The sequence below is a fragment of the Anabrus simplex genome, chromosome 6 (assembly GCF_040414725.1).
Source record: "Anabrus simplex isolate iqAnaSimp1 chromosome 6, ASM4041472v1, whole genome shotgun sequence".
NCBI classification, from domain to species: Eukaryota; Metazoa; Arthropoda; class Insecta; order Orthoptera; family Tettigoniidae; genus Anabrus; species Anabrus simplex.
In genome coordinates this window covers 274029184-274042887 of record NC_090270.1, presented here as the reverse complement: position 1 = coordinate 274042887, position 13704 = coordinate 274029184, and the positions used below count along the sequence as shown (strand labels likewise).

At 39.8% G+C, this 13704-nt stretch overlaps 1 protein-coding gene across 2 annotated transcripts in view; it reads right to left on the bottom strand.

The window, feature by feature from the left end:
• Positions 1-4969: 4969 nt before the first annotated feature.
• The window catches only part of LOC136875732 (multiple inositol polyphosphate phosphatase 1), a 278272-nt gene continuing 269537 nt past the window's right edge, over positions 4970-13704 (bottom strand). For both annotated transcript variants that reach the window (XM_067149302.2, XM_067149304.2), the window contains exon 10: positions 4970-5895. In XM_067149302.2, coding sequence (XP_067005403.2) covers positions 5652-5895 — 244 coding nt within the window. In that variant the 3' untranslated portion in view covers positions 4970-5651. The remainder of the gene's footprint in view (positions 5896-13704) is intronic.

Sequence of the window (13704 nt, the reverse complement as noted above, 5' to 3'; positions counted from 1 at the left end):
CGGGACAGTTCCTAGTATAGGCCACAGCCACCAATCCTCTCACCTTCTCCGAACATCTCCTTCACCGTATCATATCTCCCTGGTCTGAGAGACAGCGTTACCATATAGGAGTCGCATAACGAAAACATTTTAGTAGTAATGTTGTCCGCGCAGGGGTCCTCCTTACCCCAAACATGAATTGATCAGAGATTGTGGAATGCAGGGGGTGGAGGTGGGGGGAGGCAAGTTGACAAAACTATAGTTCATTCCCTGTTAAGAAAACAGTACTGCTCTTCTGGACCCACAAGGAGTGCTATTTGGTATTTGCTTTACGCCGTGCCGACACAGATAGGTCTTTGGCGACGATGGTACGGGAAAGGCCTAGGAATGGGAAGGAAGCGGCCGTGGCCTTAATTAAGGTACAGCCCCAGCATTTGCCTGGTGTGAAAATGGGAAACCATGGAAAACCATCTTCAAGGCTATTGACAGTGGGATTCGAACCCACTATCTCCCGGATGCGAGTTCACAGCTGCACGACCCTAACCACACGGCCAACTCGCCCGGTCCACAAGGAGTGAACTCACCACCTCTTAGGCACTCATAATTCTTCCGATTAAGAAATATTTTAATGCACTTTACATTGTATTATGAAAGGAAAAAAAATGATGAGGCATCTTTTTGCCCTTGAGTTATTAAATTAACTACTTATCATTCTCTATTTCATAAATACATTCGCAGGGAGGAAACACAATGGCGGGAACAGCCATTGCTTTGCTGTCTTCCTTAATTTTCCTTCTGAGTTGGTCTGGTACACGTAACGCGTATTCCGTTATGCTGTGAATCACCGCCAGCTTATCGTTGTTGGAGAGAAGTCGTCTCTTTATTTATGTGTGTGTTCTAATATTCTTGTACTGTACAGCAGTCATTACTGAAGATTGTGACACTGTGATGTGCAGCGATACATCACAAAATGACTTGTACTGATACAAAAATTCATTGTGATTTTTGTCTATGCTTGGTTTTTTATTTAGTTCTTGTTTCTTAAGCGCATTTTATTTTTGTGATTTGTATCACTTGTTTACAAGCGCACTTATTTTTTACCATTCTTTTCATGAGGCGACACGACAGCACAGTAGTATCCGGCGTTGCCTGGACCAGTCCATTCAATGTGATTTACTGAACCCCCACCCCCGAGCCTATAAAAATGATGTGTTGTCTATTCCCCACCCCCACCTCCCACTTCCCCTTGAATTTATATACTGATTTTTGTAAATGCAGTAGTTTACCATTGTTGCTTTAAAAATCTAAATAAGACCCCGCTGAAAAACTCTGTACACTAGATTTTATAAAAGAAAAAAAAAGATCAGATTAGTTTCTTCCTCCTTTTATCTTGAAAACAAATACTGAGTTGCACAAATTTTTGTGGTTTTCCCGTGATGCTCTTGTCCAGAGCTGTTCAATATGGCAACCTTGTTGTCTTCTTATTTATCTGTTTACCCTCCAGGGTCGGTTATTCCCTTGGACTCAGCGAGGGATCCCAACTCTACTGCCTCAAGGGAAATGTCCTGGAGCTTCAGACTCTGGCTCGGGATACAACTGGGAGGATGACCAGTACCTCGCCCAGGCAGCCTCATTTGCTATGCTGAACAGGGGCCTTGTGGGCAGATGGGAAGATTGGAAGGAATAGACAAGGAAGAGGGAAACCACGGAAAAATACTTCCAGGATGGCTGAGGTGAAAATTGAACCCTCCTCTACTCATTTGACCTCCCGAGGCTGAGTGGACCCCGTTCCAGCCACTTTTCAAATTTTGTGGCAGAGCCGGGAATCAAACCCGGGCCTCCGGGGGTGGCAGCTAATCACACTAACCACTACACCACAGAGGCGGACCAACCTTCTTATCATAAGAGCAATACTGTTTTCTCAACATGGAATGGCCTATAGTAACCCCAGGTTGTTTAACAATAAAAATTTAGGGCAGGGATTTCCTTGATTTTTCATACTTCATTCGGTCAGGCTGATATGATGTAGACATAAATAGATGTTCTTATTATAAAAACAGAACTGTTAAAGTTACGGTGCTGAAAGATGTAGTTGTAAGTCGGTGCGTGTCAGCTAGCGGAGTGACGCAGTTGAAATGTACTGGGGCCCATAACACAGAGGTCCGTGGATCGAAAGCACGTTCTGCTAATTTATAATTTTAGCATCTTATACTGGATGGTGGGAAACAACATGAACAGAGTGTATGAGTGTAAAAGGGTTGGTCGCATTGATAAAATTTGAAAAAGAAGTAGATATCTCACAACGTTGTCATTTTATAAGCTGCTGAATTTAGCCAATCAGATCGCTTCGCGGGTGAATTCAAGGGGCTTTGTGAGGCGGTGTTGCTAAATCTGCATTTAGCTTAAGACCAGCTTGAGAGCATCAATTGTAGAAATAAACTTCGTCAGGGGAGGGTTTGAAAATGGACGTTCGAGCTGACACTAATGTGCTATAAAAAGGAGGCTACCCTACGGTGACACCGACTGGAACCCACGGTGTGTTTGTCTCTGCATGGCTCCTAAGCCGATCGTTATCCACGTGCAGATGTACTAACACCGCCTCGCTAAGTCGATTTGAATTTGCTTGCGGAGCGATGTGATTGGCTAAATTCTTCTTCTTCTAAGGCCATTCAGGGCTGTAGTGCCTTGGGGTTAGGTTAGGTTAGTTCCTTATATATTTTAGAGAAATATTTCTCCAGATTCTATGTTCCAAAAGTTACTGTTCCTGACTGACAGTTATAAATATTAAGATTTTTTGCTTGTGTCATGATGTATATCTTTATTAAGTTACATTATATGAAAATATTATTTAATTGTTTTTTCTTTATTCTTTCTTTCCGTTTACCGTCCAGGGTTGATTTTCCCCTCAGACTCAGCGAGGGATCCCACCTCTACCATCTAAAGGGCAGTGCCCTGGAGTGTGAGATTTTGGGCCAGGGGACATAAATTCGAAGAAGGACCAGTACCTCGCCCAGATGGCCTCACCTCTTATGCTGAACAGGGACCTTGTGGGGGTATGGGGAGATCGGATGGACAAGGAAGAGGGAAGGAAGCGGCCATGGCCCCAAGTTAGGTACCTGGAGGAGAAGTGGGAAACCACGTAAAACCACGTCGAGAATGACTGAGGTGGGAGGAGGCCCGCGTTCGATTATTGTAGCACCTTACACGCCCGTCTGTCACACTAACAGCTGATGATGATATCCTTAAATATAACTCCATATTCACAAGTTTCTATGGACACTTTCGAATTTTCTTAGACAACTGACTTAGAAGGCTAAGATTCCACAATTACTTGGATTAAACAAATCTTCATTCCTTGCATCAGTGTCATTTTTATGACAAGTGTGTATTTTTGATATAGACTAATGTTTATTACCCTAAAAAATAAATAAACATACACTTTTATTTCACTTTTTATATTGTGATAATAGTTTCAATTTTTAACCCTTTACTGCATGAATTATTTTTCGTTTTCATTTGGTGAAGAAAATTTCAAGCTTCAATGTTCAACTCACGTTCAGTGTTTTAGATTTACCAGCAATTCTTAACTGGGGCTAATAGCTTAACACTCGTATGTGATGTAGATTGCCATAACGGAGTATATATACGATTTTTCATGATTTTACGCTAAGCTTTTAACATTCAAAGACCGATCATGGCCATGGGTACGTATTGCAGGGCGCAAGTATATTTACATGACCGAAGGTTGGTAATGTCCAGAAAATTTGAAACAAAGTGGGAAACTAACTAACTCACTCACTCACTGTAATAAGCTAGAAGAACTGCAATGCTTATCATTGGTGCGTTCCAATCTGTCAAGCATCAACTGTTGTCTGTTCATACCAACAGTTCTCCAAGCGGGAGCCTTTACACAAGCAGTGTTTGCATGCAATTCACAGGAAGAAGATTTAAATTTGTCCCTTGGTCTTATTCGACCACATAGCTAATCTATTTTGTATTTTGCTTATACGTGTTAATGAAGCATTTCTGCACAGGGCATAATTGAAATTAAATTGGTGGTGGAAGAATGTATTCTAAGCAAATATCTTCAAAAAATGTACTCCTATCTTACGGTAAGAGAAATTAAATCACAAAACCTCTGTCAGTGTTTTTGAGAAGTCAAGAGGATGGGTACTCCTCATCAACACAGCTGATTTCCCCACATCACCATCACCTCCAAGGCTGTGCGATGTTTTATAGTCATAAGATTAAAAACAGCATTCTGACTGCTAGCACAGATGGGGTCCGTTTACTGCTTGCCTGGTTGGACAGAAGGGAATAGTGGTATGGTTGTGATGGATACAAGGGCCATAGAGACGTGCATGTTCCGAGTTTTATATTCATAAAACCTCCTGCATATTCTATTATTGATCTTACTATATTTATTGCTTATTTTTACACTGAATAGCCTTTATCATGCACCCAATAGCCTTTATCCTAAGTTGTAACCATTTTACAGGCAGTGTTGAAAGTGGTGTTCTTCGGCATTCAAAGATTCCTGGCATCTTCTAATTAATTTGTGTCAGTGTTGAACAGCAGCGCAATTCTAGCTGGAAAATCACCTCGGCACATTCAAAGTCAACAGAATCAGCACCTAAATGAAAATTTCATGGCGAATGGAAAGGACAGTTCTTTTCTGGATTCCCTAAGTAGGTAATGAATGTTATGTAATTAATAAATCTCCCTTATTAGAAAATCTCAAGATAGAATTCTTAGAAAAGCAATTTACTGATTTCAAAAATCTGGAAGATGAAAATGATATTGACGATCTTGAAAATTCTATGCATTTCCTATCTGTAAAGATGAGACTGGTTTTGCAGCTTGAACTAATATAGGGGTTAAATGACATGCTTTTAAAATATCTGAGTCATGTCAAAGTTGGTGTAGGAGTATTACAACTTTTTTCAGTTGCTAGGAAATGAAGATCGTTTGCAAATAAAATAAAATAAAATAAAATAAAATAAAATGTCGAGTTTATTTATTTGTGTGAACAGTGGTTTTCACAAATTAACTACACCAAGTCAAAATACAGATTCCATTTGACTGATGAACATTCTTGGTGCAACTGAATATGGTTTTAACTGAAATAAACCCAGATTATATTAATACAATTGCAACCGTAAATGAAGCATAATTCAAAGTAAAAGTATTGTAATTTATTATTGGTTTACTGTAGCCTAAAGTACATATAAACCGTGATCAGTATTTGCCTAAGAATCAACAACTGCTGCTGCAATTTGTGCCTCCATCTGCCGGTTCATCCCAAACTAAATGGTGTTCACTGGTTCAAGTGAATCAGGGCTTGCCCATACATGATTGAAGTAATCGCAACAAGACATGTACAGGGCTAAAATGGAACACATATATTTTGTTTCATTCAAGATACTGTGCAAGCTATGGTAAACCACATTTCAATGAATTACACATGTCTATCCACTCATAGAGTGAATTTAAAAATATCCTTTCACCAATGTAGTCTAGGCAGTGCTTGTTTTTCAACAAGTTCCATATAATTAGGATTATTGCTTTATTGAATATTAGAGTTTAAATTATACTGGCCGCTATACCACTTTGAACAAAGGACCCGTTTCCCTCTAGTACACACACATCACTCTTCAGAGATTCACAAAGTCTCATCTGCTCCAGGAGAGGACAAGTGACAGTGCTCCTATGAGCAGCAGGCTAAACCACGGCAGGTTCACACTCCGGCTGCTACCACTGTATACCTCACAGAACTCCAGGTTGCATCCTTCAGCAACAGAAGAGAATTTCTTCTTGAGCTCAGTCCAGGAGCACAGCCCCACCTTACAGTCCACCATAGGCATGGGTTTCTCCGACTGGTAGAACATTACCCTATTCTCCTCGCCCTCACTGCACCTGAAGAAACAGAAAAGAAAAAGATTATCCAAGTGAAACAACAAGATATAAGAAGTAACGTTATGTTTACAATTTGTCTTCGACAGACAGACAGACAGACAGACAGACAGACAGACAGACAGACAGACAGACAGACAGACAGACAGACAGACAGACAGACAGACAGACAGACAGACAGACAGACAGACAGACAGACAGACAGACAGACAGACAAGTAAATACAACTAGAGTATCATGAACCTACTATACTGTCATAACAGGGGGTAAGGTGATATTCCCACGTGGTGCGTTCCAGGAGGCGGATAGGGGAGTCCTAACTGGCTTGCCAGCAGACTTGAGCAAAATAAAATAGCTCTCGCGGACCAAACACACAACCACCTGTGGGTGGGGGGGATGCAGACGAAGAATACACCCATGGTATCCCTGGCCTGTCATAAGAGGTGACTAAAAGGGACGACCTAGGGATGTTGAAGTTTGAACCGTATGATTACTACCATCACGTGAGGAACATCATGAGTCAATTTTTCTTGCAATTAATACCACTATGTGAGGAATACCATTGATCTGTGGGTGGATCACTATGGGTTTACAGTACCGTACCTGTGTATAGTATCCGCCACTATGATGGAGGCTCCCCTCTGTCCAGGTTCAGCTGGAACACCCCAAGGAAAAAAAAAAAAAAAAGAGGCTACACTTGCTGGGGTACTACATCATCTGGTTGTGGACATCATGGGTCTGCGTTTTGAGGAACACCATGGGCCTGGGCAATGTTGTGGACCTGCGTTGCCTGTGAATAGTACCCACTATGTGAGGAACACCATGGGACAGTACAGGTTCCTGTGATTAGTACCATTATGTGAGGAACACCATGGGTTTGTCTTGCCTTTGAGTGGTGCCATTATGTGAGAAACCCCATACCCCACTGTCAGCAATCCTGAAGATGGTTTTCCATGGTTTCCCATTTTCACACCAGGCAAATGTCGGGGTTGTACTGAATTCAGGCCATGGCCGCTTCCTTCCCACTGCTAGGCCTTTCCTATCCCATTGTTGCCATAAGACCTATCTGTGTCTGTGCAACATAAAAAGAAGAAACACCATAGGTCTGCATTATCTGTGCATTGTACATTACTTGTGATTAGTATCGCTGCATGGGAAATACCATGGTTCTATTTTATTAGCGATAAGTATTATCATGAGGGGCTGTTGAACTGGATTTTGGAGCCCTTTAGACAAGAAGCAGCATTGATTCAGGATTGTGCTTTGGAGGCAGCCCCTTGGCCAATATATACCATTGTTTCAAATTAGTTTCTGGAAAGGTACGGAATTGCAGGTCAGATCCACTGATTGTTTTAAGTTCGTAATCATTATTCATCGTCGTCTTTTTGAATTCAAGTCGGTGGGTTAGTTTTAGAATTATTTTAAATTGTGAATATTGTGAGTTGGATCTGCTGATTATTTTACATTCATACTCATTCATTCATTCCTCATCAACAAGTTTTGAATTCTGGTCAGTGGATCAAATTTAGAATTTTAAAATGTCATTACATTTCGTACATTATGGGCCAATGACCTAGATGTTAGGTCCCTTTAAACAAGCATCATCATCACCATCATCACACCTAGTGTCCGGCTCCATGGCTAAATGGTTAGCGTGCTGGTCTTTGGTCACAGGGTTCCCAGGTTCAATTCCCAGAAGGGTTGGGAATTTTAACCATCATTGGTTAATTTTGCTTGCACGAGGGCTAGGTGCATGTATTGTCTTCCTTCATCATTTCATCCTCATCACGACGCGCAGGTCGCTACGGGCGTCAAATCAAAAGACCTGCACCTGGCGAGCCGAACATGTCCTCAGACACTTCCGCCACTAAAAGCCATACACCATTTCATTTCATTTTCATCACACCTAATACACTCTGCTGGGACTGTACCTTAATTAAGGCCATAGTTACTTATTTCCTATTCCTAATCCTTTTCTATCACATCATCACCATAAGACCTCTCTATGTCCATGCGATGTTGTACAGCAAATTGGCAAATTGTAAAATAAAAAAGAATGAAAGGTACACTCTGCTGATATTATTATTATTATTATTATTATTATTATTATTATTATTATTATTATTATTATTATTATTATTATTATTATTATTATTATTATTATTATTATTATTATCATCATCATTATCATTATGCTTGTTTATAATAATACTTTTATGGTTTTCAGAGATGCCGAGGTGCAGGAGTTATTTTACGTGCTAGTAAATATACCAACACAAGGCTGACGTATTTGAGCACCTTGCACCTTGAATTTGGTTGCGCTAGGAGTAAGTGATATTCGGGTAAGGGGAGATAACGAGGAATATATAGGAGATTATAAAGTGTACTTGACGGGTGTTAGAAAGGGAAGGGCAGAGTCTGGGGTAGGGCTCTTTATCAGGAATACCATTGCACGCAACATAGTTTCTGTTAGGCACGTAAATGAGCGAATGATGTGGGTAGATTTGTCAGTTGCAGGAATTAGGACTAGAATTGTGTCCGTGTATTCACCATGTGAGGGTGCAGATGAGGATGAAGTGGACAAGTTTTATGAAGCATTGAGTGACATCATGGTCAGGGTCAACAGCAAGGATAGAATAGTGCTAATGGGCGATTTCAATGCGAGAGTTGGGAATAGAACTGAAGGATATGAAAGGGTGATTGGTAAATGTGGGGAAGATATGGAAGCTAATGGGAATGGGAAGCATTTGCTGGACTTCTGTGCTAGTATGGGTTTAGCTGTTACGAATACATTCTTCAAGCATAAGGCTATTCACTGCTACACATGGGAGGCTAGGGGTACCAGATCCATAATAGACTATATCTTAACAGACTTCGAATTCAGGAAATCTGTTAGGAATGTACGAGTTTTCCGCAGATTTTTTGATGATAAAGACCACTATCTGATCTGTAGTGAACTAAGTATCTCTAGGCCTAGGGTAGAGAAAGCGAAATCTGTCTGCAAACGAATAAGGGTAGAAAATCTCTAGGACAAGGAAATTAGACAGAAGTACATGGATAGGATTAGTGAGAAGTTCCAAACAGTAGACAGTAAGCAGGTTCAGGATATAGAAAGTGAATGGGTGGCATACAGGGATGCTGTAGTAGAAACAGCAAGGGAATGCCTAGGAACAACTGTGTGTAAAGATGGGAAAAGGCGAACATCTTGGTGGAATGATGAAGTGAGAGCAGCTTGTAAACGTAAAAAGAAGGTTTATCAAAAATGGCTCCAAACAAGGGCCGAGGCAGACAGGGATTTGTACGTAGATGAAAGAAACAGAGTGAAACAAATAGTTCTTGAATCCAAAAAGAAGTCATGGGTAGATTTTGGTAACAACCTGAAAGGGCTAGGTCAAGCAGCAGGGAAACCTTTCTGGACAGTAATAAAGAATCTTAGGAAGGGAGGGAAAAAGGAAATGAACAGTGTTTTGAGTAATTTAGGTGAACTCATAATAGATCCCAGGGAATCACTGGAGAGGTGGAGGGAATATTTTGAACATCTTCTCAATGTAAAAGGAAATCATCCTTGTGGTGTTGTGAACAGCCAAGCTCATGAGGAGGAGGGAAATGATGTTGGTGAAATTATGCTAGAGGAAGTGGAAAGGATGGTCAATAAACTCCATTGTCATAAAGCAGCAGGAATAGATGAAATTAGACCTGAAATGGTGAAGTATAGTGGGAAGGCAGGGAGGAAATGGCTTCATAGAGTAGTAAAATTAGCATGGAGTGTAGGTAAGGTACCTTCAGATTGGACAAAAGCAGTAATTGCACCTATCTATAAGCAAGGGAATAGGAAGGATTGCAACAACTATCGAGGTATCTCATTGATTAGTATACCAGGCAAAGTATTCACTGGCATCTTGGAAGGGAGGGTGCGATCAGTCGTTGAGAGGAAGTTGGGTTGGGTTGGGTTGGGTTGGGTTGGGTTGGGTTGGGTTGGGTTGGGTTGGGTTGGGTTGGGTTGGGTTGGGTTGGATTGGATTATCAACAGAGTTTTGATTCTCCAATTACAGATGATATAATACATTGAAATAATAACAATATTAACAGAACATACTACTACCACTAATTATAAATAAGCAATATATAATATATACATGAGGCGTATAGTTTCAAACATGGCCAAGTCCGTTGAGCTGTTTTTTTCAGGAGAAGCAAAAAACTCGTTTAGGGTATTAATTCATATATATTCCGACACTTTAATCTTTATGTTGCTTAGCAGAGGCTTCTGATTCATTACCATACAATTTTTACAGTCTAAATATATTACATGAATTGAAAAATGTATTTAAAATTTGGACTTGACCATGTTTGAAACTAACTATGGGACTTGGCCGATTTTGAAACTTACGTAAGAGGACTTGGCCATCTTTGAAACTTAGATTAGAAAATTTGGCCTAATACCTAAAGAAAAAATAAATCTAGATTAGGCCTATTTTCCAACTGTGTTCATCTTGACTTTATTTAGAACAAATATCATTAATTAACATTTAAATAGTGTATATTTTGCAAATATATGGATTCATGCAGCTACTTCAATGTATATTCTTCATATTACACCTATTCAATACCATCGCACCTTCGAAACACATCACCGAGCCTTGACTGAATCACCACTAACAACACGTTGTTGATTATACTCATCTCAGCTGTCTTTCCCTCGTGCGCCTCAAGGTGGAAAGATCACGTTGCCGCTTTCTGGTATGGCGTTTATTAAATTCCTCCATTTTATTGCACAGCAAATATGAATACTATTAAAAATGACCAATTAATTATGTATATATTTATTATTTATAAAATATTTATTAAAATACATGCAAACAAAACCACCACATGTGACTCGAACAAACGTCAGGCCGCCACTTTACCGGAAGAAAACACGTGACTGGATAGCGCAGGATTATTGGCCCGTCCGGGTTAACAGGGACTAGGCCGACTTTGATATGGACCTCATTCTTTGCTGCAATTTTAAATGTGATCTGGCCGGATTTGAGACCCACTTTGGTTCCCGTTGTATTCATGTTGTAAAGAGGAATCCATGGAAGTCAAAACATCAGAACGTGAAAAAGATGGACTTGGTCGTGTTTGAAACTATACACCTCACATATTTACAAAACACATTAGGAAGGTAAAAAGACATGTTTTGAAATGACCGAGGGAAGGAAGTATAACTTTCAGTTAAAAAATGGGCAGAACAAGATACACGGAACACTCTGTCTATGAAGTGTCCATAAGATGTCTGCGAATTTCACTAGCTGACGAGTGAAATATATCCACTTTCCCGCTAATTTCGTTCAGGGATCTTAGGGCCTGCATAAACCAAGAGTTCCTGTGTGATTCCGTTCTGCACCTGGGTAAGTGAAAGGTGACAGCCTGTCGGGTATTGCAGGAAGGAACATGAATTGGTAGCAACTGGAGTAAATTGGGACAGTCAAGGAAATTACCGACACATTTGTGTATGAGACGTGCGTTGACATACCTGCGCCTAGTCCTAAGCGACTCAATACACATATTTGTACAAAACAAATCATAATCTGTCGATGACAGTTTGATACCCAAACACTTTTTACTAATCCATTTTGAGAATCTGATCTGTACTCGCTCTAAGGCATTAACTAAGTATTGCTGTGAGGGGATGGTTCAGGGTATTTACAGGGGTTAGACAAGGCTGTAATCTTTCACCTTTGCTGTTCGTAGTTTACATGGATCATCTGTTGAAAGGTATAAAATGGCAGGGAAGGATTCAGTTAGGTGGAAATGTAATAAGCAGTCTGGCCTATGCTGACGACTTGGTCTTAATGGCAGATTGTGCCGAAAGCCTGCAGTGTAATATCTTGGAACTTGAAAATAGGTGCAATGAGTATGGTATGAAAATTAGCCTCTCGAAGACTAAATTGATGTCAGTAGGTAAGAAATTCAACAAAATTGAATGTCAGATTGGTGATACAAAGCTGGAACAGGTCGATAATTTCAAGTATTTAGGTTGTGTGTTCTCCCAGGATGGTAATATAGTAAGTGAGATTGAATCAAGGTGTCGTAAAGCTAATGCAGTGAGCTCGCAGTTGCAATCAACAGTATTCTGTAAGAAGGAAGTCAGTTCCCAGACAAAACTATCGTTACATCGGTCTGTTTTCAGACCAACTTTGCTTTACGGGAGCGAAAGCTGGGTGGATTCAGGATATCTTATTCATAAGTTAGAAGTAACAGACATGAAAGTAGCAAGAATGATTGCTGGTACAAACAGGTGGGGACAATGGCAGGATGGTACTCGGAATGAGGAGATAAAGGCTAATTTAGGAATGAACTCAGTGGGTGAAGCTGTACGCATAAACCGGCTTCGGTGGTGGGGTCATGTGAGGCGAATGGAGGAGGATAGGTTACCTAGGAGAATAATGGATTCTGCTATGGAGGGTAAGAGAAGTAGAGGTAGACCAAGACGACGATGGTTAGACTCGGTTTCTAACGATTTAAAGATAAGAGGTATAGAACTAAATGAGGCCACAACACTAGTTGAAAATCGAGGATTGTGGCAACGTTTAGTAAATTCACAGAGGCTTGCAGACTGAACACTGAAAGGCATAACAGTCTATAATGATAATGTATGTATGTATGTATGTATGTATGTACGTAATGAATTACAGTTTTCACCATTAAATTTTAACAGGTGCTTTAAAAATATTTCTATGGAGTTAACGTGGCTAAGCTGTGGCTTGTGGGTGTAGGAGTACGGAATATTGTGTGTGTACTGCCTTGGAGTACTAAGCACAAATAACATCAGTTAGGTTATTTGAAGGTATACTGTATATCTACCTATATTTACATTGTTGTTGTACTTTAATCTTGGATAGTAAATATCTATGTTCTTACTCAAAGTGAAACTCCCTCTCGGCATTTAGAGTCTAGTTATTATCATCGGCCGCCTGTTAAATTTTAAATAATATTTTCAGAAATTCAGTGAAGAGAGAAAGTCACACAACACTACAACACTGTGCAAAATCAAGCAGTAAACATGTTGAATTATGTAATTATATCACTTTTTGCATAATGAATAACAGGAATTTAACTTTAAAAAAAATGGAGATACTGTCATGTCCAGCCAAGAAATTGTAAATCGTAGCTTGTATGCTTGAACCCTGTACCTTTTTAGATTGTAACAAAAAAAATTACAACATGTCAGTTTTCTTTGAAAGAATAAATATTAAAAAATGAAACTGACTGTTTGTATAGAGCGTAGTATGAATCAATCCTATAATATCGAAAAGGTCAGATTTTTTTTTTTTTTTTTGTTTGCAATTATAGCACTTTATTTTAAATACTGCATCCCAATTAGCATTTTTCTGAATAGTGGAGGAGAGCTTCTTAATCACAATTGAACGTCAATACTTCCCTCCCTTTCTTGCAAAGTGTGTCCGCTCTCTCACTTCATTGTGGCATATACTTCTTACACAAGATGCCCATATTTACGTCACGCCAGCCCAGCTGCACTGAGCTAGCCTCAACGGGCTATATATATATATATACAAACATACAAGATCAAGCCCATATAGATTGTCTAATGTGTATTAGTCATAGCCCCTTCAGCAGTTTTCGTTTTTAGATTGTTATTTCTATTATAAGTTAGAGACAATTATTTGATCAGAGCATTTGGTAGTGTTTTTTATCATTATCTCTTAAAGTAGATCTTGGTGCTTAGCCCCTTCAGAATGTTAGGTCTCCAATTGCAGCTTTCTTTCAGCACACAGTTGTAGTACAAAAAATATTAGTGAATCGGAC